This window comes from Canis aureus, chromosome 24, assembly GCF_053574225.1.
Source record: "Canis aureus isolate CA01 chromosome 24, VMU_Caureus_v.1.0, whole genome shotgun sequence".
Classification (NCBI taxonomy): domain Eukaryota; kingdom Metazoa; phylum Chordata; class Mammalia; order Carnivora; family Canidae; genus Canis; species Canis aureus.
In genome coordinates, this window is record NC_135634.1 from 45,065,986 (window position 1) to 45,093,876 (window position 27,891).

The window sequence follows — 27,891 nt, forward strand, 5'->3', positions numbered from 1 at the left end:
GGACCCTGATGTGGGACTTGATCCCAGGACCCCAAGATCATGATCTGAGCCAAAGGCAGATGCTCAACCACTGAGCCACCCAGGCATCCCAGAAACATTTTTAACTTAAAAACACAGTATATTTGAAGATTTTAAGTACCTGCTTAGATCCATGGCCAGATGAATGGCATAAATCAGAATATACCTGATATTATGCTTCCTATTAATGCTTGAAGGATGAGTGAGTTACCTACCTTCTCATGGCCACGTTTAGTTACCTTCCAGACAGGACACAAATTGCTCCTTTTCATAGCAGTTAAGGGTTTCCACCCTGACTACTTGTACCTTCAAGCACCTTCAGGAGCTTCCTAACTCTGAAATGTATTCATACTGACCAGAGAGCCAAGAATTGCTTGAAAGCCTGTACTACCAAGAGCCCAGCAAAAAGGAAACTGCCTTCTCTAGTAAAAGAAACCCAGAGTTCCAAAGGTTAGCAGTAGAGAAGGATTCCCAGATGGGAAGACAGCTGGACCACGTGGATACTCACCCTTTGGATGTCCATTTCCTTCTTCCTAATCACCATTCTCACTGCCCACCGACTCTAGGGGCTGACAGGACTTGTTACCGCCTTGGTTCATGTATGGTCACTATAATCCTTTGCTTGTTGTACCTCAGGCACAGCTGAAACTAGAGTATAACTTTTCAATAGGAGTTTCCTGAAAGTTAGAGGACAGCTCAAGGAAGATGGACAGAGAGTAACACAAAGCATCAGGAAGTGGCTTGCTTTGCCCTTGCTCCCAGATCCAGGCCCACCCAGGTCCTGACCTGCCTCCACACTATGAGCATCATCCAGGTACCCACACCTCAACATCTGCCTTTTGAAGTCTGGACTTAAAAGGTTCTAGAAAAAGGCCATGGACTTACTTCTTCCATTCTACATTTCCTGTCTGACAACTTGCCCCTTCCCACGAAGAGTATCATTGAGGACATTCATTCCCTTTAGGGAAGAATGTGCCCATGCCTTGCTCTGCAAGCCCCAACATGAGAACTGTTTTGTCAGTGTACTCTGGTGGCTGTATAATTGCTGCATTCTTACAGAAGCCAAAGTAGGACATCTGGTGGGAGACCTGATCTGCTGTTCCTCCTGCTGCATACACAGTACCCAACCCTGAGATGACTTAAAGCATTGCATCACATTGTGCTCTGCACTACTCCTAACCTGGCACAGGATATTTTACCATGCCTAGCAATCTGTAGCTCTGGCTGGGCCCCACCTTATACCCCATGTTCTCACAACATATACACATACACACCATTGGCAGGGGTCCTAGGCTATTGTCACTTACGTCATTAGGTGGGGAAATACGCTTTACATCAGAGTCTTTCTTCCAGCACCATGTAGATAACACAGCCTTTTGCTGTGTGAGCCTGTTAAAGCTCCATCACTGACCTGCCAAAGCTCTGTCCCTGACCTGCCTCACAAGAGTGCCCAAGCAGACAGATATATATGCACATAGACATCAATCCTGTATATTCTCCCAAGGCCCTTAGGAGGCAACCTGGCACAGGTCTGCTCTCTTACTACTGGGCCACTCCTTCCAGCCATCCTCCTCATCTTGAATTGTCTTTCTCAGCTTTCTAGGTGCTGCTCTTGCAGTTGTTTTCCTATTTCAGCCTTCTCTAGCCTTTTGGAATATAAATTTCATTTAAACCCCTGGACTCAGGCTTGCCCCTCTCTGCCCTCCCCCACCTCACCCCATTCTCTTAGTTCATTGGTTATGCTTCTACCTGGTTCATCCACTTCAGTGGGTTGGACTTGAAGTGCCATGTTTCAAAGGGAAGTCCTTCCTGAATGTTGAACACTATACAGGAAGAGGCAACTCAACTTCATTAGGAAAGTTTAATCAACCAGCTGGAAACATATGGCGCATATGGCTTAAAAATAATATCCAAGTGCAACATTTAATTTAGCCAAAAAACAAAACAAAACAAAACAAAACAAAAACCCAAAAACCTCTGTTTAAAATCTGTTCCTTGTGTTCTAGAAGAGAACCTCTGATAATCTTCCACAGATTTTGGGAAAGAAAAATTCTACTTCAGGGCTCCTTTCTACTTTGATATGTTTCTGGGTTTGTCTCTGACATATTTATGATGCCTGGTATTTTCAATGCTATTAGTCCTATGTTCCTCTTCTATGTGAAGTCATTTCTAATCTTGGTTTTGAAACACTGATTTTTTTTTTCCTCTCGCAATCTCTTATGTCAGAGGGCATTCTGACCTCAGGCAGATTCCAGGTAATCTAAGTACTTGGTCTCAGACAAACCTTATTTTCATAGTGTGACCCTAGATAATGAACTTGGGAAGAAAAATGGAAAATTCTGTAGAACCGTCGACTCATAAGGAAGTACACGTCTTCTCCATTCATCTGGGGCATCGATGAGTGAACAATTTTAACTCTCCTTGTTGTATGGTCATTTTTTACTGAATCATACCTTGACTCAAAAAACCCAAGTAACTGAATAGTCATGCGAGGCCTCTGGCATGGAAGTGGGCTTCTGGGATGCTTGCCAATGAGTTCCTGTTTTGAGGACACAGAATCTAAGTGGAAAGATTAAGTGGAGAGGCAGCTCCACCCCTCTAAGTCTTATTCCTATGTTCCATTCAAATCTTGCTAGCCTGATTTCTGTGGGGTCTGGGCTTCGGAAATTCTCTTTTTTCATGGATGTCTCAGTGCACCTTGTTAAACCAAATTTGGACTGTGGCCTGTTCATCTGCTTCCAGCTCTGCTGATTGGTTCCAGTTTCCTTGCTCATTAAAGCCAAGATAATCTGGCACCCACCAGTCAGGCATCCTCAAGTATCTGGCACCAAGGTAAACTTGGAAGCCAGCTCAAGAGTCTCAGTGATCCAACACATTTATGCATGATGAGAGGCAGTTGTGGTATACCAGAGAGAGCACTGGAATGGGAGCAGGAGAGCTGGGTTCTTATCTTTGCCTCAACTGCATCACGTAAGTTTGGGTTTGTCTGTGGTTTCTCTGAGGTTCTCCTTCTTCGGCTATATGGGTGCTTGGACTAGACAGTTTTTTGGGTGTCTTCTAGTTTCAAAATTCTGAGTGTATGAAAAGCTAAAGGAACAAAGCTCCTCTTATGCCTGTTGTTGCAAAAACACAACTTCACTTTAAAGATATTAGCAGTAACTGCCTAAAGTTGCTTGTGCTACTTACTGATGCTTCTCCACAAAAGTAGATGGGAAGAGATACAGTCCATATTCCAAAGGAAAGAATTAACCTGTCCATGCCTCACATTTCCCAGTCTATAAGATGGGGATAATAATGCCTAACTTAAAATTGCTGGGAAGATTAAATGAGATCAATCCCTGGCATTTAAAACCACACCAGACAAAAAGTAAGTGTTCAGTGAAAATTATTATTAATATAAAATGGAAAGATTATATTGAGGTATGTTAGATTGAGCTGGAATTCTAGTGAGGTGATGTTGAAATAATAAATATTCAGTTGCTATTCAGAAGTGAAGGTGGAAATAGAATTGAAAGTCCAGAAACAGACCCATATATATGATCACCTGGTTTTCAACAAAGGTGTCATAGTGTCTCTACAACACAGTATTTCTCAGTGTAGTAGAGAAAAAAATTCTAGATCAACTGTGTATCCATTATGGGGAAAAATGAAATTTGATTCCTCCTTCACATCTTCTATAAAAGTCAACTCCACGTGGCTCATAGATCTAAGTTGGAAAGGTACAACATACACTTCTAGAAGATAATATAGAAGAATAGCCTCATGACCTTGAGATAGGCAAAGATTACTGCAGTGGGACACAGAAGGTATTCACCTTCAAGGAAGAAAGTGATAAGTTGACTTTCATTAAATTTAAGAACTTCCGTTTATCAAAAGACACCATCAAAATAATGAAAAGGCAAGCCTCAGAGGAGAAGGCATTTGTAATGATCTATAGAAGCAAAGGACTCCTATTGAGAATATGTAAAGAGTTGAATAGGCACTTTCTAAAATAGATAGCTGGTAGTCAGAAACATAGGAAAAGTTCTTAATATCATTAGTCCACAGGGAAAATGGAAATCAAAACCACAGTGAGTTACTACTATGTTCCTACCAGAATAGCTAAAGATTTTTGAAAGCTGATAATACCAATTGTTAGTGGAGGTGTGAAGCAATGAGACCTCTTGTACACAGAGTAGTAGTGCAGTTTAGGATGACCACTTTGAAAAAACGGTTGTACAGTATGTAATCGAACTGAATAGATCCACACTTGTGGCCTAGCAGTTTCATTCTTAGATATATAGGCAACAGAAATGAGTACATATGGACAAGAGTATTCCTGGAAGTGTGATTCATGATAGCAAAACATTGAAAACAACCCAAGTATCTATCAACAGTAAAATGGATAAATTGTGGTGTAGTCTTACAAAGGAGTATGGAACAGTGGTGGTACAGACCGGATTTAAAACTCAACATGGATGAGTCTCAAACACGTTGAGCAAAAGAAGGCGGATATCCCCCCACGCACAATATACCTACTGAATGAATCCATTTGTGTAAATGCAACTCTGATCAATGATTGTAGATTGCAGAGGTCAGAAAACCAGTTATCTTTGGTGGGTAGAAAGACTGAGTGGAAAGCACAAAAGAAGCTTCTGGACTTTTGGTTATGTTCTATATCTTGAACTAGGGAGTGATTACCTAAGTGTATTCACTTTGTAAAAATTCATACTTGTGGATTGTATACTTTGTATTTTATACCTCGATAAAAAGTTTCTTTTGGGGGCTCCTGGCTGGCTCACTCAGGAGAGCATGCAACTCTTGATGTTAGGGTGTGAGTTCAAGCTTCACATTGGGTGTAGAGATTACTGAAAACAAATCGTTTTAAAAAAAAATTTATTTTAGGAGGTGAAGGGGCATTAAAAGTAGAAACAACCCCAATGTCTGTCAACTCAAGAATAAAGAAATGCAGTATTACCATACAGTGGAACATTATTCAATCATAAAAAGAAATAAAGGACTGACTGGAAACATTGTTAGGTAAAGGAAGACAATCACAAAAGACCACATACTGTACCATTCCATGTATATGAGATGTCCAAAAGAAGCACATCTATAGAGACAGAGTAGATTAGTGGTGGCCTGAGGCTGGGAAGGTTGAAGAGAGATAGGAAGTGGCTGAAAACAGGTATGCAGCTCCTTTTAGGGGTAGCACAATGTTTTAATGTTAGTGTTGATGGTGGTGATGGCGGCACAATTGTACATGTATTAAAACTGTACACTTTGCATGAGTGAATGGTATAGTATGTGCATTCGATCTCAACAAAGCTGCTAAGAAACAAGAAGTCAAGGGGGCTGCTCATCAAAGGATGACTAAAACCCCTCAGGAAATGGCGGGACCTTGTGGCCCTGTGGTGTGATAGTTAGGAACATTGATAGTAGAGTCCAACGGTATTCTAATGCAGGCTTCCCCCATCAGGCAAGTCCTCTAACCTCTCTGAGCCTGAATGTCTTCACCTATAAAACATTAAAATTAATAGTACCTACCCCATAGAAATTTTGTGCAGTAGATTCATTTAATTGAGAAGTATTTGAATATTTTATGTGCCAGGTCCAATCAGTGATAACTGTGATTACAATTAACCAGGAGGTTTTGCATCTGAACAATGTTAATTCCATTTTGGTGACACAAGTGACAAGTAAAATTGAGAGTACATCCTAGGGACTGGACACTGTGCCCTACTCAACCACACCAGCATCTATTGGAAAGTATAAAAGAAATATTCAGCATAAGGACCTTAATATATTAATAGTGAATTATATTCTGCTATTAAGAAAAGGAAATATATAATACATTTATAGAGGATTTCCATCCAGAAGTGTTAAAACCATAAAGAATTAATAATTAAAGCATTGGCATCTAGTTACCAAAAAATTTAGCAATTCAAAATACTTTATATGAAAACTAAATTAAAACTGATATTGATATATGGATATTCATAAATAGAAAGTGACCATTGGTTGTAGGTTTTCAATTTCAGTGAATATTTACTGTCCCTATAAAGGAGTCAATTTTGGCTCTGTTTAAAATCATACTCTCTTCTACCTATTTGTCTTAAAGTGTGTGTTCTGCAAGGTAAATGTATGATCCTTTACAAACTGGTACAGTAAGAGCGCTTGTAGTATTATAGGGGTTAAGAAAGAAGCAATTACAAATTAGTCAGGTACCTGATATTAAGGCGCAAATCCCATAAAGTGGTAATCAAGGGCTTAGGCTTGGGAGCCAGACCTTGATGCAAGCTGTCTGCCTGCCCTAGGTCTATTTCCTCATCTGTAGGAAGAGATCCGTCTCACAGCATTGTGAGGATTAAATGAATTAATGTAAACAAGGAAGCAAGCAGTTAGTGTGCTCTTGTTGGGGGACGGCCAGTAAGGGTGAGCTCCTATCATCAGCTCATAAGCATGCATATGTGACAGTATCATTTCTTGTTAACTTAGAGAAGCAGAAAACGGTTTCTTCTTCATGAAAAAGAAATTAATTAGTGAAACTGAGTAATTAGATCCAAAAAAGATGAATTTGGTATGGCAAAAAAATAATCAGAAACTAAAACAGCTTCTCCAGAATGTGAGAAAAGCCTTTAAGGGGTTTTGTCACAGGACATAAAGCTTTTGAAAGCTATTGCCTCTCCAAATTCAAGGGGACTATGAAAGCTGCTTTGATTCTAGCTGAAAGGAAGGCTGGGATCAGGTTAAGCAGTTGTTGGGAGCAGTTGCATCTAGTGAACAGGCATTTAAATTCACAGAGATGCTTATTAGATTTCTTAAATACTTGTCGAAAATGGTACCCCTCTTTTAAATTTGTCTATTAGAAACCAGTAATTATGTTTTGTAGAGAGGCTTTTCTAAAATAGAAAAATTAATAAATGGGTTTGAAAATCTGCTGAAATCTGGTGTTCAAACCTGTGTCTGTGGGAAACGGTCTGCTGGGATCGTGCACGCATTCCCTGTACACCACAGGCAGGAGGAAGGGTAGGTTCCCTGGGCTAGCTACACACGCTGGACCTGTAAAGTGATGACAAAAGCCACAGGCTGCCGTGAACTGGAGTCACATTTCTGGCATGAAAATAGTTGTTTCTTATGTAGAAGGAACATGCCCGCTTGTGCTGCTTCATTTACTGAGCTCACCTCTAATAGAACTGGCCTATAAAGTGCTTTCTTCACCCTTGCCCGCCAGGAGACCTGTCGGATGAGCTGCTACCACTCACTGCCCCCTGCCCAGGCCAGCCAGTGGTGCCTTCTCTTGCTGTGTGGTGGGGCATCCAGGATTAAGAGGTGGCAAAGCAAGGACATAGCGTGGTGTTGGTATGTTTTTATTTGAAAGAAAGAGGGGGGAAAAAGGAAAGAAGGAAAGAAAGAGGGGAGGGAGGGAAGAAAGAAGGAAAGAAAGACTGTTAAGCCATCCATTTATGATGGAAATATTAATATTTACATACAAACAAAAAGAAAAATTCATAATCCTACCACTTAGAGAAAACCATCATTACCATCTTGATATATTTCTTTGCAGCCATTTTTTTAAAGCCAGGTTTGCAGTTTCTTATTTTGTACTTTTTATCTTTTTTCCCAGCCTTTGAAAGCTGGAAACATTACAAATGTGTATAATGTAAAAAGGAACAGTCCCCATATCCTCGGCCTCCAGAAATCATCACTGGGGACATTTTAATTTTGTTCAAGCAGTAACCCTCTCCTGCCTCTATTGGCTTGTCCTTCTTTCAAAACTCATAGCTAGTTTTACTTAACTGGATTTTTCCCTTTTAAACTTTTTTCTTTTCTTGGCTTCAGCCCCTGCAAACTTTTTTTTTTTTTTTTAATTTTTGGATAGAGAATTTCGAACATGCACAGAAGTAGACAGAATAGTATAATGAAACTCCTTGTTCCCATCACCCAGCCCTGGTGAAAGCTCACCAGCCCTGGCGAAACCATGACCAGTTTACCCCATTCACACCCTACCCACATCCCCATCTACCACCCCCACTTCCACCCGTAACTATTTGGACCTGCTATCTTTGAAATTACTTCCAAGGGTCCTTCATGGTCCCTCTGACTTCACTCTCTCTCAGTGTTGAGGAAAAGACCAAATGCCTGCCCTCCTGCACTCAGAGCTTTGCACGAGCCTGTGCTCCGTGCTCTGTCCCAGGCCTGACCAGCTGACCTGGGCTTTCCCCACTCACTTCTGAAATGCCTGGAAATTCCCAGACGTTGGGTGTGCCAGCCTCACATGTTCAGCTCCTCATTCTCTTTCCTGTTAATGAAGGAGGCCATTGCTCAAATCATTTGGAAGGGGAAAAGTGGAATTTACTACCTGGGTGTTCCTCTTCCATGCTGTTCATATAAATTTAAACTTAGATTCCTGAGAATTAGATTGAACATGACAAAAATTGCTGTGTGGGCAGTTTAGTTGAGTACTTGCAGATTGATAGAGCCCTTTGTAATAATGAAGGAAAAAGGTTCTCTAAGCTGCTTTAGTTCCAGAAGGTGAGCTCACCAGTTAAGGAGTTTGCAGCTAAAGGTCCTCATTAACCCTTTGCTAGAGGCAAAAGGAAAATTAAAAGAGACAATGTACAGACTCTTCGAATCCTGGCCTTCAGGAGGGTCTGAGAAATCCTCTTGTACAACTCCTCTTCATATGCGGATACCTTACATTGCATTCAGATATACTTGTCCTAGAATTTTTTCACTTTGACTCCTTTCAAGTTTATGAAATGTCTTCAAACCATTGCCACGTCATGGCCATGGAGTACTGCCATGGCTTGCTGTACAGTGGTCAGCTTTTGTGTTTCATTACATAACTGAATACCACACAGAACTGAAAGACGTCAGAGTTTGAGTTGTCTCTCTTACCCAATCAGTGTTTCCATCAAAGTAAGGGGGAGTTTGCTTACCCCAATAAAAGATGGAGTTTATCGTGTGGCTACAAGGTGATCCAAGCCCAGTTGTTCCTCAGCTGTGAATCTGTCTCTAAAATGCAAGAGGCCAAGCTAAGGTCGGGACCCGCATTCTGACTGGATGTGTGGCCCTGAAGGAGGCCCATCACTGCTGGGGAAGTCTTGACAGCAGAAGGCTGCTGGCCCCTCCCTACCCCTCCCTGCCCCCCCCCCCCATTCTCCCCATTGGACTCCCCTTCTCAAGCTTTCAGAACACAGCTTTCTATCTCTGTTAAGCCTTGTGTCGTTGGAAAGACTAATCACCACAGGGTCAAGAGAGTGACCCAAGCAAGAGAATATTTTCCCATCACATAGGCCAGTTGGAGGCCAGTCTGTGAGATGGGAAGTCCAGTGTCTATGGTGTCTATCACTGCATCTTGTAGATTAGCTTCTTTTCATCATCTACATCTGTTTACCAAACATATTGCTTCCCGGAAGGGTTGGTTGAATTTGTTTGCCTGGCAGCATCATTCCTAAGAGATTGTATTCTTCCTGACTCCTTTTCAGTCCAGTACCACCTGAGACCGCATTTGCAGAAGCACAATATGCAGAATGAAGAAGTGATACAATGAGAAAGTAAAGGTGCTATATTTGCTTCTCTGCTTAAAACTCTCTAGTGGTTTCCTGCTGCACTTGAAATGAAATCTAAATGGTTCATCTTGGCCCAGCAGGGCATCTCTCATCAGGGCCCCAATCTACCTCACTAGCCTCCTGGGTTCCAGATCTCCCCTTCTTTTTATACCTTCCATGCAGCCAACTTGCTCCCACCTCTGACCCTTTGTTCTGGTTGTTCTGCCTCGATGTGCTCCCCTGTGCCATTATGTGATGTCCTTTTTAGACACACAGGCCTCCATTTATTTCCTCAGAGAGACCTTTCTTAACTAAATCTAAGAGGGGCCCGGGCATTCTCATCACCTCAGCCTGTTTTATTTCCTTCAGAGTCCTTTTCACTGCCTTGAGTAATCTTAACCATTTATTTGTTTGCTTGTTGTCTTTCTCTCCCCACTAGAATGCACACCCCACAAGAGAAGGGACCCTGTCGATCTTATCTACTTGTATGTTCCCAGTAGCCTAGAAAGTACCTGCCATGTAGTAGGAACGTAATAATATCTGTTGAATGGCTAATTGAATAAATGAAGGTGGTTATTAGGAACATGTTTGGGGGAGGATGTTGAGGATTATTAGGTGACTCAAAGCCAAGTCATATGGTAATTGGGCCTGAAGGAGAGAAGAAGATCCAGGGGGCCAATGTTGTCTAAATATGTCAATGCTGTTGCCAATCCCAAAGCAGAGCCCAGCCCTGCTGGGAGAGATCTGCCACTGCACTCATATCTCATAGCCACATTGCTATCTATCCTCAGGAGTGGGGTTTGTTCTGGGCAGCCCCATGGGTAGAACTGAGCCAAAAAGTGAAAGCCGTAGGAAGACATATCGGCTTTGAAAAGGGAGAAATTTTTGTCATTGCTATCTGAGGACGGACTGGACTATGCTGAAAAGTAGTGATTTCTGAGTCACCTGAGGTGTGCAAGCATAGATTGGTCTCACTCTGGAAAGACCTGGGATGGGGAGGAGTCTGCACAGTTAGACCAGGCAGGGTTTACAACCCCTTTCAGCCCAGAGTGGCAACGAGTCTACCCTATATGTTGGTTATTTTCTGATTTGTTCAGCAGACATCAGACACTGACTATGTGCTGGGCCCTTTCTCTGCCCTTTGTGCTGGTGACAGAGGGTGGGGGAGATACCTCATGACCTACTTCGAGTAAGTGGTATTGAGCCCTGGTGAGGGGCGCAGTGTAAGATGCTGTGGGAAGACCTAGAGGAGTGAGTGGACCCTGTCTAGGTCATTAGGGGGAAGCCTGCCAGAGGGAGTGGGCTTGATGCAGTGGTCTGCGGGACCAGCAGGAGTCGTCAGGAAGAGAAACAGGGTGACAGGGAGGTTTGTATTTTAGAAGGAACATTATCTTCAGTGTGGAAAATGGGCTTGAGAAATGTCAGGGAATACAACAAGGCGGTTTTTAGATCTTCCTTCAAAGAAACAATGGTGGCCTTGACCACAGTGGGATGGTGGGAAGAAGAGAGACCAGCAGATTTGGGAGATAGAGTTCAGAGTGATTGGTTGACACAGGCAGAGACAGGCCTAGTTTTTCTTAGGTTCAAGTAGTGACAGTGCCCCTTTTGGTTTAGGGAAGGTGATCCCACCTCCTGGGATGGAGAGCGCAGGAAGAGACATGGTTTGGCTGCAGGTAGGGACTTTCAGAGGTGTGAGTGTGAGATGTCCATGGAACAGCTGAGTGGCATGTCAGTCTGGAGCTCTAAGAAGTCTAGGTGGCTGGCACAGAATAAGGAGACCAAAGCACAGAGATGATGTTTGAACTCCTGAGAGTGGATGAGACAGTCCAGGGAGAGAATAGGATGACCAGAGAAGGCAGCCCAGGGCAGGGCTAGGAGACATGCGAACGTATAAGGGACAGGAGAGGAAGAGGAGCCTGAGAAGGAGTAGTCACACTGCTAGACATGCTCAAGCCACGGAAGCATGTGTCAAGGAGGGAGAAATCACTAGGTCTCAGATGCCCTGTAAGGTCAGGCCAAGTCAGGCCTGGATTTAGCAACACAATGGTCATTAGTGACGCAGACAAAAGCAGCTATTTTTTGCTGGTGAGGTACATTTGCAGCATTATTCCTTGATGTTCTGGATCAAAAGCAATGTCCTGGTCAAGAAGAGCCCCTGTCACCACTGTCTGGTCTTAGCAGTGACCCAAGTCTGGAAGGCCCTGGTCACAGTCCACAGAGGGGTAGCTTGGTACGTCCCTGGCTGTATGAGGTGCAGCCCCTTCGGGTACTGAGGGAGAGTCATTCTGCCGCAAGCTGAGGAGGACACATGGGAGTAGCTGGATCCTCAGGACTCATGGTGAAGTCGACCTGCAGTCGAGGACTTAGCAGTTGTTGTCCAGCCAGGCTGCAAGCAGCGAAGGGGAGTGGCAGCAGGAGCCCAGAGAGACCCAGGGATAGGGAGGTGGCTGGGAACAAGGCTGGTGAAAGTCGCCAATGGGATTTCTAAGTCCCTGACCGTGAATGGCTTCTGTTAAATCTCTTAGAGATAGGGAGAGATTTTGAGCTGCGGCTCCTGAGATGAACAATTGAGTTGTATCATCTTGGAGTCCAGGGGAGGGGAAGGTAAGAAGAGGAGCAGAGACTCTGAATCTGACCTGGTTTTGAATCCGGGAGTGATTACTTACTAGGCAGGTAACCTTGGATGAGTGACTCGGAACCTCTCTGAGCCTCAGATGATTCATCTGTGAAATTCAGTTTGTGTGCCTGTGTCAAAATTATATTAATGTATGTGGAACCCTTGGCTTGGAGGAGACCTTAAACAGCCACTACTGCTGTCCTTCTGATCACTTTATGATCGTTGTCAGCACTGTGTTCATAAGCTGATCCTGGTGCCAGAGCACTTTCACCTGTTGTCACTGAAGTGGCAAGATGTAGAGCAAGTGGCTTCAGTAGTCAGCGCCCCACCTGAGGGTTATGTCAGCGGCCACCAGGCAGGGACACCGCTGGAAAGTGCCTGAACTGGCTGGGAGGCTGGCTGAGACAAGGTGGTTTTTAAGCTGCTGCTTTCAGTTCCATTTGTGTTTTAATTGGATGAAGCAGCTCTCATGTCCTCTCAGGTTCATTCCAAGGAGCATTTGTATTCATTTAAGTTTGTGGGCACTGAGCAAGGCAAGCCAGACATGGCCAGCCCCGGGGGCTCTGCTTCCCCGGCTCTTCAAGAACTTTCTGGGCTTACCTTAACCCCTGTAGGTGAGAACTTTTTCACATAAAAAAACTGTTTTAAAGAATTCTTTTATATGGAAGACAATTATTTTTTTTTAAACATCAAATTGGTCCTAAATGTCTTGGCAGCAGATACTACAGAACGTTTGGATTTATATTTTCTCTTTCATAGAATAAAACCTTCAGTGCCACTGCCTCAAGAGCTCTGCAAGTTCACATTATGTAAATACATGTAGTAAAATATTTACTTAGGGTTTCCACACCAAAAAAAGGGTCCAAAGGAGAGAATAAGAGAGGTTCTCTTTGCTGGTCTTAGAGGCTCTGCTGGGAATTCTGAGTGAAATTTAAGCCTCTGAAATATGTTTTGATTGGCCTTCTTCATGTTTTATCTCCCGTAATGAACTCTTTGTCAGTTTGTCAATTTTGACTAAGGACAGAAAGTTCATGTGTAGTAACAACACACAGACTGAATTTAAAATTATGGTTTATATCATGATGTAATAATCCTCTCCTTTCCCTTGGTCAATATTTACCTGTTAGGCCAATATATTATAATTCTGACTTCAAAAGAAGACACTTTATTTTACCTTCCCCAAGTGTTGGTTTTAGATACTTGTAATATCAAAATTGGAAGTTGAGCCGTCTGAGGCTCTTGGCCACATTCTCTTAGGGTTGAGTTCCTCGATCATTGCAGGGCAGGTGTCCTTGCTCCCAGTGACCCAACAGCACAGCTGTGTGGCTCTTAGAGTGAGGCCGCTGACCTCTGAGCCACACTCCTTTCTCTTTGCTTTCCAGATGGCCCTCTTTTCTGTGGGAAGTAGGTCTTTAATATTATCCCACTGCAGCCAAGATCTCCTAGATGGACTTCAGTTCCCCCAATGTGTTAACATTACAATACTAGGCAGAAAAACCCAATGAACGCCCTGTAGGAGGGTGGTCCTCGAGTGTGAGACAGATGAGGAATGGGGAATCTTAAATTCTGTTCTGTCCCTGAGCCCCTTCTTTTAACCACCCCGTGCTTAAACAATTTTCCATTTGAAAAAAACTGAAGGAAGAGTGGTCCCCCAGAGAAGAAGGAATAGGGGGATAATAAATTGCTTCAAAAATCTGCAGATAAAATGTGTGACACTTTCAGGTTGATTATCTAGGCAGCCAGAAGCAAGTAGTGATGTGCTCGGAAGCTCTTCTGAATCAACTTGGGTATCAGTCAGGACTCTTCCTGTGAGTCATAACTGAAAGGGAACTGATTGATTCATGAACTGCCAAGTCAATAGGTAGACTAGTTTCACATTCAGCTGGATCTTAGAGTTCAAATGAGGCCATCATGACTCTCCCTTTATTTCCTAGACTCTTTATTTTCTATATTGGCATGATTATGTGGCATAGATGTTTCCTTGGCAGCACCAGACTTATGATGGTCCTTACTGTCTGGGGTCCCAAAAGAGAAATCCTCTTTCCTGAAGTCACTATGAACGAGCATAAGGTGTAGTGGAATTACATCAAGCATATATTTAAAGATTTTATATATTTATTTTAAAGAGAGAGGGAAAGCATGTGCAAGCAAGCAGGGGTGAGGGAGGAGCAGGGGGGAGGAAGAGGGAGAGAAAGGGGAAGATTCTGAAGCAGGCGCCATGTGCTCAGTGCAGAGCCCAATGTAGGTCTCCATCTCATGACAAGATCATGACCCAAGCTGCAACCAAGAGTCAGATGCTCAACCAACTGAGCCACCCAGGCACCCCAAGCATATATTTAAATGTAAGCAAATTCGCCTTTGTGTTGATATCAGTATGCCTGTCTGCCCATGATGTACTCGTCATACTACACCCTTATTTTACATGTGTAATCTTTTTTGGATTCTGTCCGTTTTCATATACATATGTAAGTGTGTATAGTCACATATGGTGCATGTGAGAGATGATTCATGGGATGTTCAACCTAACCATCCGCTCAACCACACTTTAAGTGATTCCACCAGCCTACATCATCTGCCCGTCTCTCTGGTAGAACTGGTAGGCAGGACCTGCTGAAAAACAGCCCCACCAGGGAGGGACAGAGCAATTTACAAGGGGAAAAAGGAGTTTTTTATCAGAAAAGACAAGACAACAGGCAAACAAACCAGCTATTGATTGATTCATTCACTCAACAGGTATTTACTGAGTGCTCACTATTTGTCAGGCATTCTTCTAGGTACTGGGCTGAGACCAGTGAACTTTACACTACACAACTTTACACAAAGATTCTGCTTTGTTGGAGCTTACATTGTAGGAAGAGAGGCAGACAATTCATATGTAAGCCAGTAAAGATATGCTGTGGTGTCTGGCAGAGATGAGTGCTCTGAAGAAAAGACAATGGTAATCATCTTCATTGATAGATTAGGTGCTTTGACCATGCAGGTAGGAAAAACAGGGGGCAGAGAATCTCCTCTTGTTCTAAAATTCTCTTTGAATTGATCCTTAAAAGATAAGAAGGAATTTGATAGGCAGGTCCTGTTGAGATAATCCCAAACATAAGAAGAAAAAAACATGAGCCAAGCAAACATCTCAGTGGGATGAGGTAAGGTCTGTTCTGGGAATGGAAGGAGGTGTCCCATGACAGCTGCGTGCAGAGATGTGGAAGGGGAAGGTGGAAGGCTGGCGAGGCAGGTTGGGGGACACCAAGGGAGGATGTGGCTTCCAGGCTAAGGAGTGCTATCACCAGGTCCATGGCTGAGAAGAGTCCAGGCCACAGTGCACAGGGCTAGGTGAGAAGGGGCAGAATCAAGGAAGGAAGGCCAGGTATAGGGCTCGACGTGAAGGCTGTGGTCAGAATGGACAGGAGGAACAGAGACTTCAGAAACAGAATCCGTGGGAATCAGAGATTCATTCATTTCTAGTGCCCTGAAAGGGCTTGTTCACCATCCCAAGTGAGCCTGCCTTTGCAAGTCAGCTGATGTTTACAAACACAAGAGGCCTTTAGAAACAGGAGACATCTTGCAAAGATGGTTAATGTTGTTTCTGGAAGATAAAAATCTCACTGTCTGTTAGTGTATAGTGAGGAACATAACCATGCAAATCACTGGGGGGGGGGGGGCAGGTGGAGAGCCCTGCAAGACTGGAAACAGTGACCCACACCTCAGGTCCCATGGCCTCTGAGAGTGCGCGCAGTCCTGGGAGTGATTCCTGGGGGGAATGGCCCTGCCTTCCATCCCACACTGATCAACTTCCTTCTGCATTTACAGGCAACTTTGAAGTGGGGGTTCATATCGCGGATGTCAGTTACTTTGTTCCCGAGGGATCCCCTCTGGATAAAGTAGCTGCTGAGAGAGCTACAAGTGTCTACTTGGTTCAGAAGGTAAGTCTCCCGTTTCTTGGATTGAAAGGCATCCTATTTAGTCTGCCCCCTTTGTTTCTCTTTTCTTACCAAAAAAAAAAAAAAAAATCATGAGGAACAGCAATCTCATCTGAATATCTTTTCTCACATCCAATGAAATCTTTTAAAAAAGGTTTTCTTTGAAAAAGTTATTTCCCCTCTGTGGTTGCATGTTTTTCTTATATATTTAAGATGAACCAAACTGAAAAAAAGATACCACAGCAAGACGCAGGGACCCATCTCAGGTTTCAGATTGGTCCTGCCACCTAAGTCACACAGACAGGTGCTCATGTTCAGAAAGAAATGAGGAAAAGTAACTGCTTTCAAGCTATTGTTTCAAAGTGGGGCTTTGCAAAGTCAGCCCACACAAGCCACAGTTTTTTTTTTTTAAATGTTTCTACAACACAGCCACATGCTGTAATGTGGCACTATAACGTCTACGACATTGTCACACTATGACAAGAGAATGGAATCAAATGCCTTTTGAGAAAAAGTTTCAGGCCCTTTTCTAATCTGCTTCTGACCTGCCCTTTACAAGATAATCTGGAACCTCAGAGATGGAAAAGCATTTCACCAAAGATGTACAGATGACAAATAAGCATGTGAAAAGATGTTCCACGTCATATATTACCAGGGCAATGTAAATTAAAATAACAGTGTAATACTACCTAAAAAAAAACAACAACCCAGGAACGATTCAGTACCCATCCACTGTAGAGTGAACAAGTAAATCGTGGTAGATTCGCACAGTAGAACTCTAGAGCAGTGAGAATGAACAGCTGCCTGACAATGAATGACAACTCCACACACAAACATGGTGGAAGAAACCAGGCACAGGTGCACCCACTGTAGGGGTCCATTTGTGTAAAGTTCAAAAATGGGCAAAGCTAATAGAAGTCTGGATAGTGGTGACCTTTGGAGAAACAGAGCCCAAATGATGAAGGGACTGCTAACAGTAATTAGTACCCAGATCACTAATTACATGAGCTTTTACAAGAGTGACAATGCACAAGCTTTTCCTTTATAACTTATGCACTCGTACGTGTATTATACTTTAATAAAAATGTTTTCATTTTGAAGCTTTTGGGGGGATGACTATTAGTCCACTCTGGCTCCTTTTAGTGTAGGAACCCAGTCTACTCAGACAAAGGAGCCACTCAAAGACCAGGTCCCTCACTCATAGCTTGGCTTTCCTGAGAACACAGCTCTGATATTTGTACATCGCTTACACTTAATATAACCCATGTTGGAGACATCCCATCCATACCTCCTGCCCAAAAATGCAGTAGGCCAACTCTTGGCCTTTGCCTGGCCCAAGGCTCCTGACAACAGAGATCAGACTCCAAAATCCCTTATATCTACAGAACTGTAATGTTAAGATGGAAAGAGAAACAGAAGTGGCAATCTCTTAGATTTTCAAGGCCACAGAAAGTGAATGAATGTGAATTGTTCTCCCCATGTAGAAAAATTTAACTCTGTCATTCAGATTCAAATAGTTAAGAATCCCAGACACAATTAGAGGTTCTTCTGCTAAGCAGGTGGCTTTCTCTTATCTAGGTTTTGCATTCTCCTTTTATAACCAGGAATTCTCTTTCAAAATCAGAAAATGGAAAAATAAAATTGGGTTAAATAACAAAGCACATTTCCTTTCCTATTCTCTTTACTTTGGTTTCTTGATTGCCGCAGTTCTAGAATTTCCCTTCAGGACTGCAGAGTTGGGGCTCTGCTCCTGAGCTCTAAAAGTGCGGAGCTAGGTGGCAGAAGGGCCCATGTGCCCCTGAGTGGCTGTGGGCTCCCGCTGCCCGCTGCCCAGCTCGGCCCCCAGCTTGGCTGGAGCAAGTGGCGCCAGCCCACAACCTTGGACAGCAGAAGCTGTGCATTCTGGTTCCTTTGAACCACTGCTCTGACCTTTCTTCCTACTCATTTTTGTTTCTTAAAGGACTGTGTCCAGGAACTTTTCTGCTGTTTTCACTTTTCTTTGCCTGTAAAGGTCTTCTTAAAAGCTGGATGAGCTGCTTTCCTCTTCCTCCAGATTCTCTGCTTTCTCATTTGGCAGAATCAGTTCTCCCAACTTAATCAGATGGGGGAAGGCATGCGTGTGTTGGGGGTGGAGGGCCGGGTGGTTCCCACCTATGGGGAATGCGGCCCCAATTTCTTTCCTTCAAGCGCTGCTGGCTTATAAGTAACTGATACCAGAATTACAGTCTAAGCTTGATTTGGGGAATCATCCCATAGATCAAGACTATACAACAGATGTTGGGTCCAGATTCCATTTTACTTGTCTTTAAAATGAAATTCTTTTTGTTGGGATTTTACTTACAGTAATAAGTATTTGGTTATTCTCAGTAACAATGGAGTGTACTCAGGAGGAAAGATAAATTGAAATATTGCCCATTTAAGTCCCATGAAAGGATACGCTCTTTCTTTTCAACAAAAATTAGGCATCTGTTCATTTTACCGACAGAGGCACCCAGGCGCACTTTGGCATCTGTTCGTCAAAGGGACAAGTGTCTACCTGAGTTCAGGCCTGTCCTTCTCAGAAGGACATGAAATCTACCCAGTGAGTGTCTCTTGTCTTCCCTGAGAGGGAAATACAATGAAACTGTAAAATGTAAGGTCATTTTTAAAAATAAGTGAATTAAGTTTTAAAAGTAAAAGAAATGCTAAACAGTTGAAACCTAAAGCTAAATTGTCTGCCTGTTGGCCCCAATTCTCATGTTATTTTAGGTGTGAAACAGCTCAAATGAAAGTTCGCCCATAAATCTCTACGATATTTTATTGGTACTGCTTTATAATAGAGATCAAAGATTGGGATTGGAAGCCTGTCTTAACGTGGAGTCCAAAGAGTTTTAAGATGTTCCTTTCTGACCCCAGCAGGTTGTCAGAGTGTTGATGTTTTGTTAATGTCCAACTGTGTAGCAAAGAGTTGATCAAATTCAGAATTCATGGAAGTGTTGATATGAAAAAGAAAACTCTTTAAACAGAGATGTTGGCTGGCAAATGAATTATCTCTTTCCTTTTAAGTTGTTTCAGTGTGCGAGTGGAGAGCTAGCAGTACCTTACTGTTAAAACCTCGAAGTCCTCAGAGAAAAGGAGAAAAACTGCCTAAGTTCTCAGGCTCTGACAGCCAATGAGCTCCAAGGGTGTGAGGGAGTTTGGGAGCCAGCGAAGGACTGGGCTGGAAGGGGCAGAGGAGGTCCCTGCTGCCCCTCCCAGCTGGGTCACGGACATCTAGCTCCCCTGGGCTCTGGGAGCCCCCCTGTCACTGCCAGTCCCTCCTGATCCTCTTGGCGTGGATGGTTGATTCTTCCCCTCTGTGGCCCTTTCCGTTGGTCACAGGGCTGTCCTGGCTAACCCGTTGCTGAACTTGGCCAGCCTGCCCGCTGTGGCTTTAGCAGATGTTTCTGCTCTCTGAGGCTAATATAAGATTTTATAGTCTTGTTGGTACCCCCACCCAGCTGCCTTGGGCAGTGGCGTATTTACCTAAATGATCAGTTTCTCTCAGTTCTCCCAAGCCCTGGTCCAGAATGCTTAGAAAGTCAGTGTCCTGTCACCATGTCCCTTTTTTTTTTTTTCCATGACCAGCTTTTAAGCTGTATTCTGACCCAACTTTGATGCTGGCCTGAAACATACTTAAGGAGACCAAGCACCTTCTAAGTGCCTTACCTTTCTTTCTCTGCTGCCTGAAGTGCTGCCTGTCTTCATCTGCTTCGTAGTTGTCGAGGATCCGCTGTGTACCAGGTGGCAGGTTTGTAAAAGTGGGGGAGATGCTGATCTTGCCCTGGGGAAGCCAGAAAAGAAGGGTCATGTAACAAGCACAGTATGCTGGCCATGTGCAGGTACAGGACTGCCAGAGTGAGGAAGTATTAGGGAGGAGAGAGAAGGTATACCTGCCCAGGTTGGTAGTAGGAGAGGAGCTTCCACAAGAGCCAAAATGGCTTCACCAAGCTGTCGATTTTTTGAGCAATGTCTCAAATTTTGAGTTGAAAATTTCTAGGTAGACATGTGAGTGGAGAGGACATTCCAGGCAGCGGCTCGAATAAAGCATGGGATGCGCAAGGAGCAGGATGTAGTTTAGAATTGCTGGGGTAGAAATTGCAGGAGGAGCCAAAAGATGAAGCTATAACAAGAAGCCTGAAGTGGCAGGCTGAGGAGGATGGACTTCATCTTGAGGGCAATTAGGGCAGAGACATGGCCCTCTTTGTCTCAAGTAGAAAATCACCTCAGCAACCATGTGGTTGAAGAATAGTGAGGCCAGAGGGAGAAAAACTGTTATCGATACCAGGGCCCTTTCTTTCCCTCAGCCAGGCCCCTTGAGGCTTTGAATAATGACCCCAAAACACACAGGGATTTTTTTGCTCACAGAATTGTAGGAGAGTTTATCAACTGGACCCCAGGAGAACTAGAGCAGTAGACGTCTTCAGCCTGGTATTAAAATGGACATCGTCCCCTGGGTGGCGCAGCGGTTTGGCGCCTGCCTTTGGCCCAGGGCGCGATCCTGGAGATCCGGGATCGAATCCCACATCGGGCTCCCTGCATGGAGCCCGCTTCTCCCTCTGACTGTGTCTCTCCCTCTCTCTCTCTCTCTCTCTCTCTCTGTGACTATCATGAATAAATAAATAAAATCTCTAAAAAAAAAAAAAAAATGGACATCGTGAGCAAGGATGTCTGTCCACCTGCATTCCCTCCCTGTCTAGCACAGCAAAGAGTTGAACTAAGCAAATAGGGGAAGTTGGCTTCCCCCTGTCATCTTTGCTTTCTCCTTGGAGACAGGGTCTGGATGCCCTCTGCCAGCTTCTTGTTGAGAGCTCTTGGCCACCATTGACCATTGACCACTGATCACAGAGGGTCCAGACTTCCCCGGAGACCATGCCACCCCATCCAAGGTATTTGGACCTTCCCTCATGAGCAGGACAAGCAAAGAATAAAATTACCAAATTCAGTTCATCAGCTATTGAAAAGATAAAGGCCATGTGTCCTACTATAAGTGAGATTGCAAATTATCATGGGGCAGAATAGAGTAAGAAGTTGCAGAAGTCTGAAGAATAATAAGGAACTCTGCCCCAGAATAATTTCTACTCCAGATCTCGGCTGCTGGCTTAGGAGACTTTTAGAATATAACCCAAGAGAGATGAATATGTCCATACTAAAAGATGGAGAGGAAAGAAGACTCATTGAGAGAGATTTAGATGTAAAACCTACAGGACCCGGGGACAGATTCAATGTAGCAGGAGGAGGAGAGTGGAGAAATCACGAGAGAACACCCAGTTGTGTTCCATGGGAGAGATGTGTGTATATGTGGTTTTGTTTTGTTTGCTTGCTTATTTAACTGGTAGCCAGATGCTGCTCTTATTAGAGATAGGAAATACATCACAGCAACAGTTGCAGGGAAGAAAGTGCTGAACTTTGTCTTCTTCATGTGAAGTTTGAAGTATGTGTGGGACGTCCAAGTCAAGGTGTTCGGAGGACAGGGTAGTTAAAGGGATCTGGAGTTATCAGGAGATGCAGGGCTGGAAATGTAGTATGGATGGGACTTGTGTATCCATGGAAGTGCAACCCTAGGGGTGAGGGAGCCCCCGGAGAACACGTTCAGGGAGAAGGAAGGAGAACAGGGGGCAGAGGGTGAGAGCACTAACATTTAAGGGGCCAGCCGAGAAGGGGGTCCAGTGAGGACCAGTGCAGCAGGAGTCTGAGAGTGCCCACTAGCTCTGTGTTTCAAAAAATATATGTGGGGCAGCCCAGGTGGCTCTGCAGTTTAGCGCCGCCTTCAGCCCAGGGTGTGATCCTGGAGACCCGGGATTGAGTCCCACAGTGGGCACCCTGCATGGAGCCTGCTTCTCCCTTTAAACAAAAAATATATGTACCTAAAACATGTAATATTTTACCTGATGTCTGGTCATTTATGAGTGCACAGAAGGAAGACAAAGGTTTTGAACCAATATGTTAACATTGTTTATTCTAAGGCATGAGGCCTCACAGTTTTTATATTCTCATGTTTTGGTTTGTTATCACCTAAAATTCCTACCACAAACTTATTTTTGTAATTTAAAAATGTCATATTGAGGGCCACCCAGCTGGCTCAGTCAGTAGAGTGTGTGACTCTTGATCTTAAAGTTGTAACTTCGAGCCCCACGTTAGATATAGAGATTACTTTCTAAAAAATCTTAAAAATAAATAAATAAAAATAAAAATGTCACATTGAGTTGAGAAATGAAAGGAATATGTGAATGAAAATAGGAAGCATGGGGATGCCTGGGTGGCTCAGCATTTGAGCGTTTGCCTTGGGCTCAGGGCATGATCCTGGGTCCTAGTATAGAGTCCCACATCGGGCTCCCTGAAGAGAGCCAGCTTCTCCCTTTGCCTATGTCTCTGCCTCTCTCTCTGTGTCTCTCATGAATAAATAAAAAAATAAAATCTTAAAAAAAAGACTTGCCAGGGTTGAAATTTAACCTTCAAAAAAAAAAAAAAAGAAAGAAAGAAAGAAAATAGGAAGCATGAACTATGTTGAGAGCCTTAATGACATAAAGAGGGACATCCAGAGTGGGAGAGGGGAGTGTTGTTTCTGGTTGCTAAGAATGGGAGACTGATCCTGTGATTATGGTCTATGGGAAAGACAGTGCAGAAGATGTAGCCGATGGAGAAGCTTTGGCAGGGCGGGGGTGGATCAAAGCCCAGACCTTGCACAGAGAGGACACTGAGCTCCCAGGGGACTGAGGTGCACACATGCAGAGCTGAAGAGGGGTGTTGGGAGGAAGGGGCTGGAAGGGTGTTTGGGAGGGGCTGAGTCCAATGGTCTCTGTTTTCTCTGTGAAGACAAGAGTTAAGAGAGTCTTGGGATGGAGTCTCAGGGCTTGGAGGAAAGAACCAGCCCCAAATGAGGGAAAGGTCTGCCAGCCTCCAGTGAGGTAGGAGCTGAGCCTGGCTTTGGGGACAGGGTCCAGTGACTGGCTGTCACTGCTCAGCTGTGAATTACAAACACAGGAAAGGCAGATCATGGGACTGACCGTGGGGCTGTAGAGTTGGGACAGTGGAAGTAGGGGAGTTTGAGAACTTTGAGGGACTTATCCCCGGGGTCTGTACCTTGGAGTGAAGCTCATGAGCACAGTGCAGACCCGACTCGGACAACCGTCCAGGGGCTGGGGGATGCATAAGTGGTCGGGTGACGCTAATGACAGCCAGCAGTTTCTCAGCCCCCAGAGGGACTTTCTTCTCTTTTCCACTTGCCCACTGTTTTCGGCACTCATCACCCCTACCTCCGAGTCTCCCCAAGCACTGTGGCAGATACCATTTAGCTGCTGAGCATGTGGAGACCACATGCTGTTGTACAGGTGGGGCTCCCCTGAAATAACAGGACTTGTATTTGAGGAGGCAGCTTATTGGGAGTGGCTGCCTGTCTCTCCAGCCCTCCTCCCATGGGGGTCCCTGCTGTGTTATGGACTTGACACACGTGCCAAGTGTGTCAAGTGGGAATGGAGCTCATTCCCAGTGACCTTGGCAGAAATCAGGCCCAATTTATGAGAGGCCATGGATATGCCAAACCATAGAAGGATTGTAACATCGTCATTCCTTCACCTTTGAAAGAGAAATAACTGTCCATTTGTAAAACTATATGCACATAAAGACTGTTTTCTCTGAATACCATCTAAATTCTGCTCCATGATCTGCTGAAAGTTATTTGAAAGAAATACCCTTTAAAAATTAAAGATAACTATACTACCTGAAAATGTTTTAATGTTTAGCTTCTTCATAAGCACTTAGGTTATTTGGCATCTGAATATTAAAATGTTGTTCTCTATATAAGATACAAGGTACCAGGGTGCCTGAGTAGGTCAGTCAGCTAAGCATCTGCCTCCAGCTCAGGTCATGATCTCAGGGTCCTGGGATTGAGACCGGAGCCAGGCTCCCTGCTCAACAGGGAGTCTGTTTCTCCCTCTGCCCTTCCCCCCTGCTTCTGATCTATCTCGATCTCTCTCTCTCTCTCTCTCTCTCCCTCCTCCCTCCCTCCCCTCCCTCTTTCTCTCTCCCAAATAAATAAATAAAATCTTAAAAAAAAAAAAAAAGATACAAGGTGCCAAGCAGTGTTTATAACCTGGGCAGCCACTGAGTTATAAACTAGTTAAAAACTACTGTAGTAGTTTTTAGGAGAGAATAGTCACAGCTCTTTATCTTATACTTGAAATACCAGCTGTCTATGAAATTCTTACGTAAATATGTTTAAGTAGAAGTCCACTATGTATTTCATAAAATGTTTTATGCAATGCAATAAATAGTAAACACAGAAAGAATGATTCATTTTCTGGACAAAAGTCAGTCATTTGCAGACAGACTGCCTGCTGTGTGTCATTCCTGAGGGTGCTATGGTGTAGAGGAAGAGTAAGGCACATAAAGAAGCAATTGGGGTGTGCTGAGAGCTATAGAAATGTCCCAGAAGAGCTGAGAGGGTGGAATAAGTGACCGACCTTTCAGAACTGCCTCAGATCCTTTTTGTAAGAACAAAGGTGGTGGGGAAAGTATACAGAACATTGTACATCCTCCCCCAGGGGAATCTAGATAAGCCTTTGAGGAATTATGATGAGCCAAATCTTCAAGGATGTGCAAAAGTTGACCAGATGCAAAACATCCAGAAAGATGTCTCAGCAAGAGAGAACAATTTGGCAAGAGTTAGAGCAGTCAGCAGGTGTGGCAGACAAATGGTGTGTAGTGAGCACCTGGCTAAGCCAGGTGACCAAAGGACCTGCTGGACCATGGGCTGGCCAGTGAGCTGACTTGTATTGAGCATCTTCAGTATTGTTTTACCAGTAAGGAAACTGAGGCTCAGAATTACACTAGCTTGCCCAAATTGTACAGAAAGTGATGGGCCCAGGATTAGACCTCATTCTGGCTTCAGATCCTTCACTTTCTCTTGCGTTGTGCTGCTGATGAGTATGGACTTCACTCTATTGGTTGCTGATCTTTAGACTTTTTTTTTTTTTTAGTGGTAAAGGCCTTTTTGAAAATAAAATCTTAATCCCAAACTACTATATAAGAACAGATCAGTTCATATTTCATTAGCTTAAATTTCTTTCATATTTAAATGTGTAACTAATGAGATCAACTGGTGAAAGCAGTGGCTTTCTTTTTAACTAAGCTCTTTCATTTTGAGATAATTTTAGACTTAACAGAAAAGTTGCAAAGACAGTATAAAGAGGTCCCACATATCCTACACCCAATTCCCCTCAGTGTTAACATCTTACAGTAGTACCTTGGGACATTTGTCCTAAGAAGCTGATATTAGAATATTACTATTAACTACAATCTATACCTTACTTGGATTTCACCAGATTTTCCACTAATGTCTTCTTTTAGGGTTCAGTTCAGGATACCACATTGCATTTAGTTGCAACAACTTTCTTTTGCCAAACACTAAAACATGAAGCCAGGAATTGCATTATATTCTCATACGCTCAGCTTCATGATTCACAATTAGATAGTTTCTTGAACACTTTGAAGAAACTCTAGCTATATATAATGAAGTATTAAGTCCTGGACTACAAGCATGCAGGGTGAGTAGCCTACTACCAAAATAAAATTGGTATAATTACCAGCTAATGCAACCCAGAGAAGAATCCTAGAATGCATACACCACAAATTTGATTTAGTCTGTCTTAGCTTGGGCTGTCTGTCATACAATATGGTATTGACTAGGCAGCTTAAACTACAGACATTTATTTTTTTCACAGTTCTAGAGGATAGAAGTCTTAGATGAAGATTCCAGCAGTTTGGTTCCTCATAAGGACTCTCTTCCTGGCTTGTAGATGGCCGTGTCCTCACATAGCCTTTTTTCTGTGTCTGTGCAGGATAGGGGGGAGAAGGGAGTTACCTCTCTCTATTGGATCATGACCTCATTTAACTTTAATTACCTCCTAGACTCTTCCTCCAATGCAGTGACATTGAGGGTTAGGGCTTCCCCCAAAGGAATTTGGATGGGAGAAGAGACAATTCAATCCATAGCACAATCCAAAAGCTGAAGCGATGGGAAATTTTTACGGTTCAGTCACAAGACAGTATGGTATGGAGACTTTCTCCATTTTACACCATATGCTTATGCAGGTAAAATTGTATTATTTAGTAAAACACTTAATACTTGGAAGACAATGTTAAATATATAGATCATATTTTAATACTCAATATTAAATAAGTTAAAGAAAATGTAGTGTCATCTGAACAGAGGATGCAAAAGCAATGGCAAGAAAAAAATTTCAAAAGTGATTGTGTTATAAAAGCTGTTACCTAAGCTGTTTTCAGGTGGTCATTGGATTTTACATAGGTGTTAAAAAGAAATACCACATCCTTCATAATAATGCCACGTAATGCCATACAATTATTAATTATTTGTTACTAGTATAGGCTGTGAGTTCTAGAATATACTTTTCCATACAAAATGTTACTTACTGTATTAAAACAGGGTACAGGTACCTCACACAGAGTAAGAGGCCACTGGAATTATTTTGCTTTTGCTGACAAACTTAACTGGATAACTTTACCTCAACTAGTGCAGTTATCTCTCTTGCCTACTACCTCTCAGTTACTTAATGCAGGGTTACAGCATTACCTGTGTTATGTGTGATTGATACTACGATTCAAGGAGTCAACGGCCAGCATGAATCAAGGGCTATTCCTGTGGCTATTTTTAGTTTGGAAACAGGGTGAATGATGCTGTTAATCAAGAAAAGTACAAAAAAAAAAAAAAAAAAAGAAAGAAAGAAAGAAAGAAAAAAGAAAAGTACAGGATTAGGAATAGATTTAAAGGGAGGAGAGTGAGTCTAAAGTGTCTTCAGGGCATCCAGGTAGAGATACAGTCTTCACCTTGGGAACTTTAGAGAAAGCAGGTAGCATTCTGAGATAGCTGTGAAGTCATCATTTGAAAGTAAGTTGAAGAAGGTTGCTTCTCAGCCTTTTGGCTAAGATCAAGTGAAAGTAAGTTGAAGACAATTTTTCTTTTTTTTCTTTTTCTTTTTTTTTTTTAATGAAAGAGAAGGTATACCACTGGATCAGTTTATTATGGACTAGAAAGATCAATAAAGGGCAGCCCCGGTGGTGCAGCGGTTTAGCTGCTTGATCCTGGAGACCTGGGATCAAGTCCCACGTCGGGCTCCCTGCATGGAGCCTGCTTCTCCCTCTGCCTGTGTCTCTGCCTCTCTCTCTGTGTGTCACTCATGAATAAATAAAATCTTTAAGAAAAGAAAGAAAGAAAGAAAGAAAGAAAGAAAGAAAGAAAGAAAGAAAGAAGAAAGAAAGATCAATAAAGAGAAGAAATACTTTAGGTTTAAAAAACTACAATATGAGTGACTAGTTGACTGCAGTATTCCTCTAGGAAACTGGTAATATTTTATTGGATTATCTTGTTAATGTTCAAACAAGAGATTTGGTCAGTTGTGATATTTTCAATCACTAAAGTGTTGATTCTGCAATTTTACTATAATGAAGTCCCATCACGAATTTACACTCAGCCCTTGGGTTCTTTGATTTATCCCAACTTTTTTTGGTAAATCATTGACAAATATAATTTTATTTATTGAAAGTGTACAATGTAATTATTTGAGATACATGTACATTGTGAAATGATTGCCAATATGAAGACAGTGAACACATCCATCACTTCATGGTTAGCTCTTTTGTGTATGTGTGGTGAGAATGCTGAAGATCTTTCGTCAGCAGATTTCAAGTGTGCAACACCCTATTATTAACTGTAGTCACATTGCTGTACCTTAGATTGTCAGGACTTATTCATCTTATAACTCAAAATATG

The 27,891-nt window shown here is 43.0% G+C and overlaps 1 protein-coding gene and 1 long non-coding RNA gene across 17 annotated transcripts in view; one reads left to right on the forward strand and one right to left on the reverse strand.

Moving 5' to 3' along the window:
* Nucleotides 1–27,891, forward strand: part of DIS3L2 (DIS3 like 3'-5' exoribonuclease 2) — a 346,721-nt gene that overhangs the window by 222,680 nt on the left and 96,150 nt on the right. For all 12 annotated transcript variants that reach the window (XR_013363376.1, XR_013363377.1, XM_077869235.1 and 9 more), the window contains one exon: nucleotides 15,973–16,085. Coding sequence is in view for 10 of the 12 variants with exons in the window: in XM_077869235.1 (XP_077725361.1) it covers nucleotides 15,973–16,085 (113 nt within the window). In the remaining 2 variants the exon portion in view is untranslated. The remainder of the gene's footprint in view (nucleotides 1–15,972; nucleotides 16,086–27,891) is intronic.
* LOC144296226 (uncharacterized) overlaps nucleotides 5,250–27,891 on the reverse strand; it is a 31,012-nt gene continuing 8,370 nt past the window's right edge. For 2 of the 5 annotated variants that reach the window (XR_013363391.1, XR_013363396.1), the window contains 4 exons: nucleotides 19,770–19,884; nucleotides 7,183–7,300; nucleotides 6,958–7,059; nucleotides 5,250–5,756 (listed from right to left, as the gene is read on the reverse strand). This is a non-coding gene — a long non-coding RNA (uncharacterized LOC144296226). Of the gene's footprint in view, nucleotides 5,757–6,957; nucleotides 7,060–7,182; nucleotides 7,301–14,097; nucleotides 14,222–14,304; nucleotides 15,749–18,803; nucleotides 19,015–19,769; nucleotides 19,885–27,891 lie in introns of those variants that run through there. The other 3 variants (XR_013363393.1, XR_013363395.1, XR_013363392.1) reach the window with 3 other exon arrangements.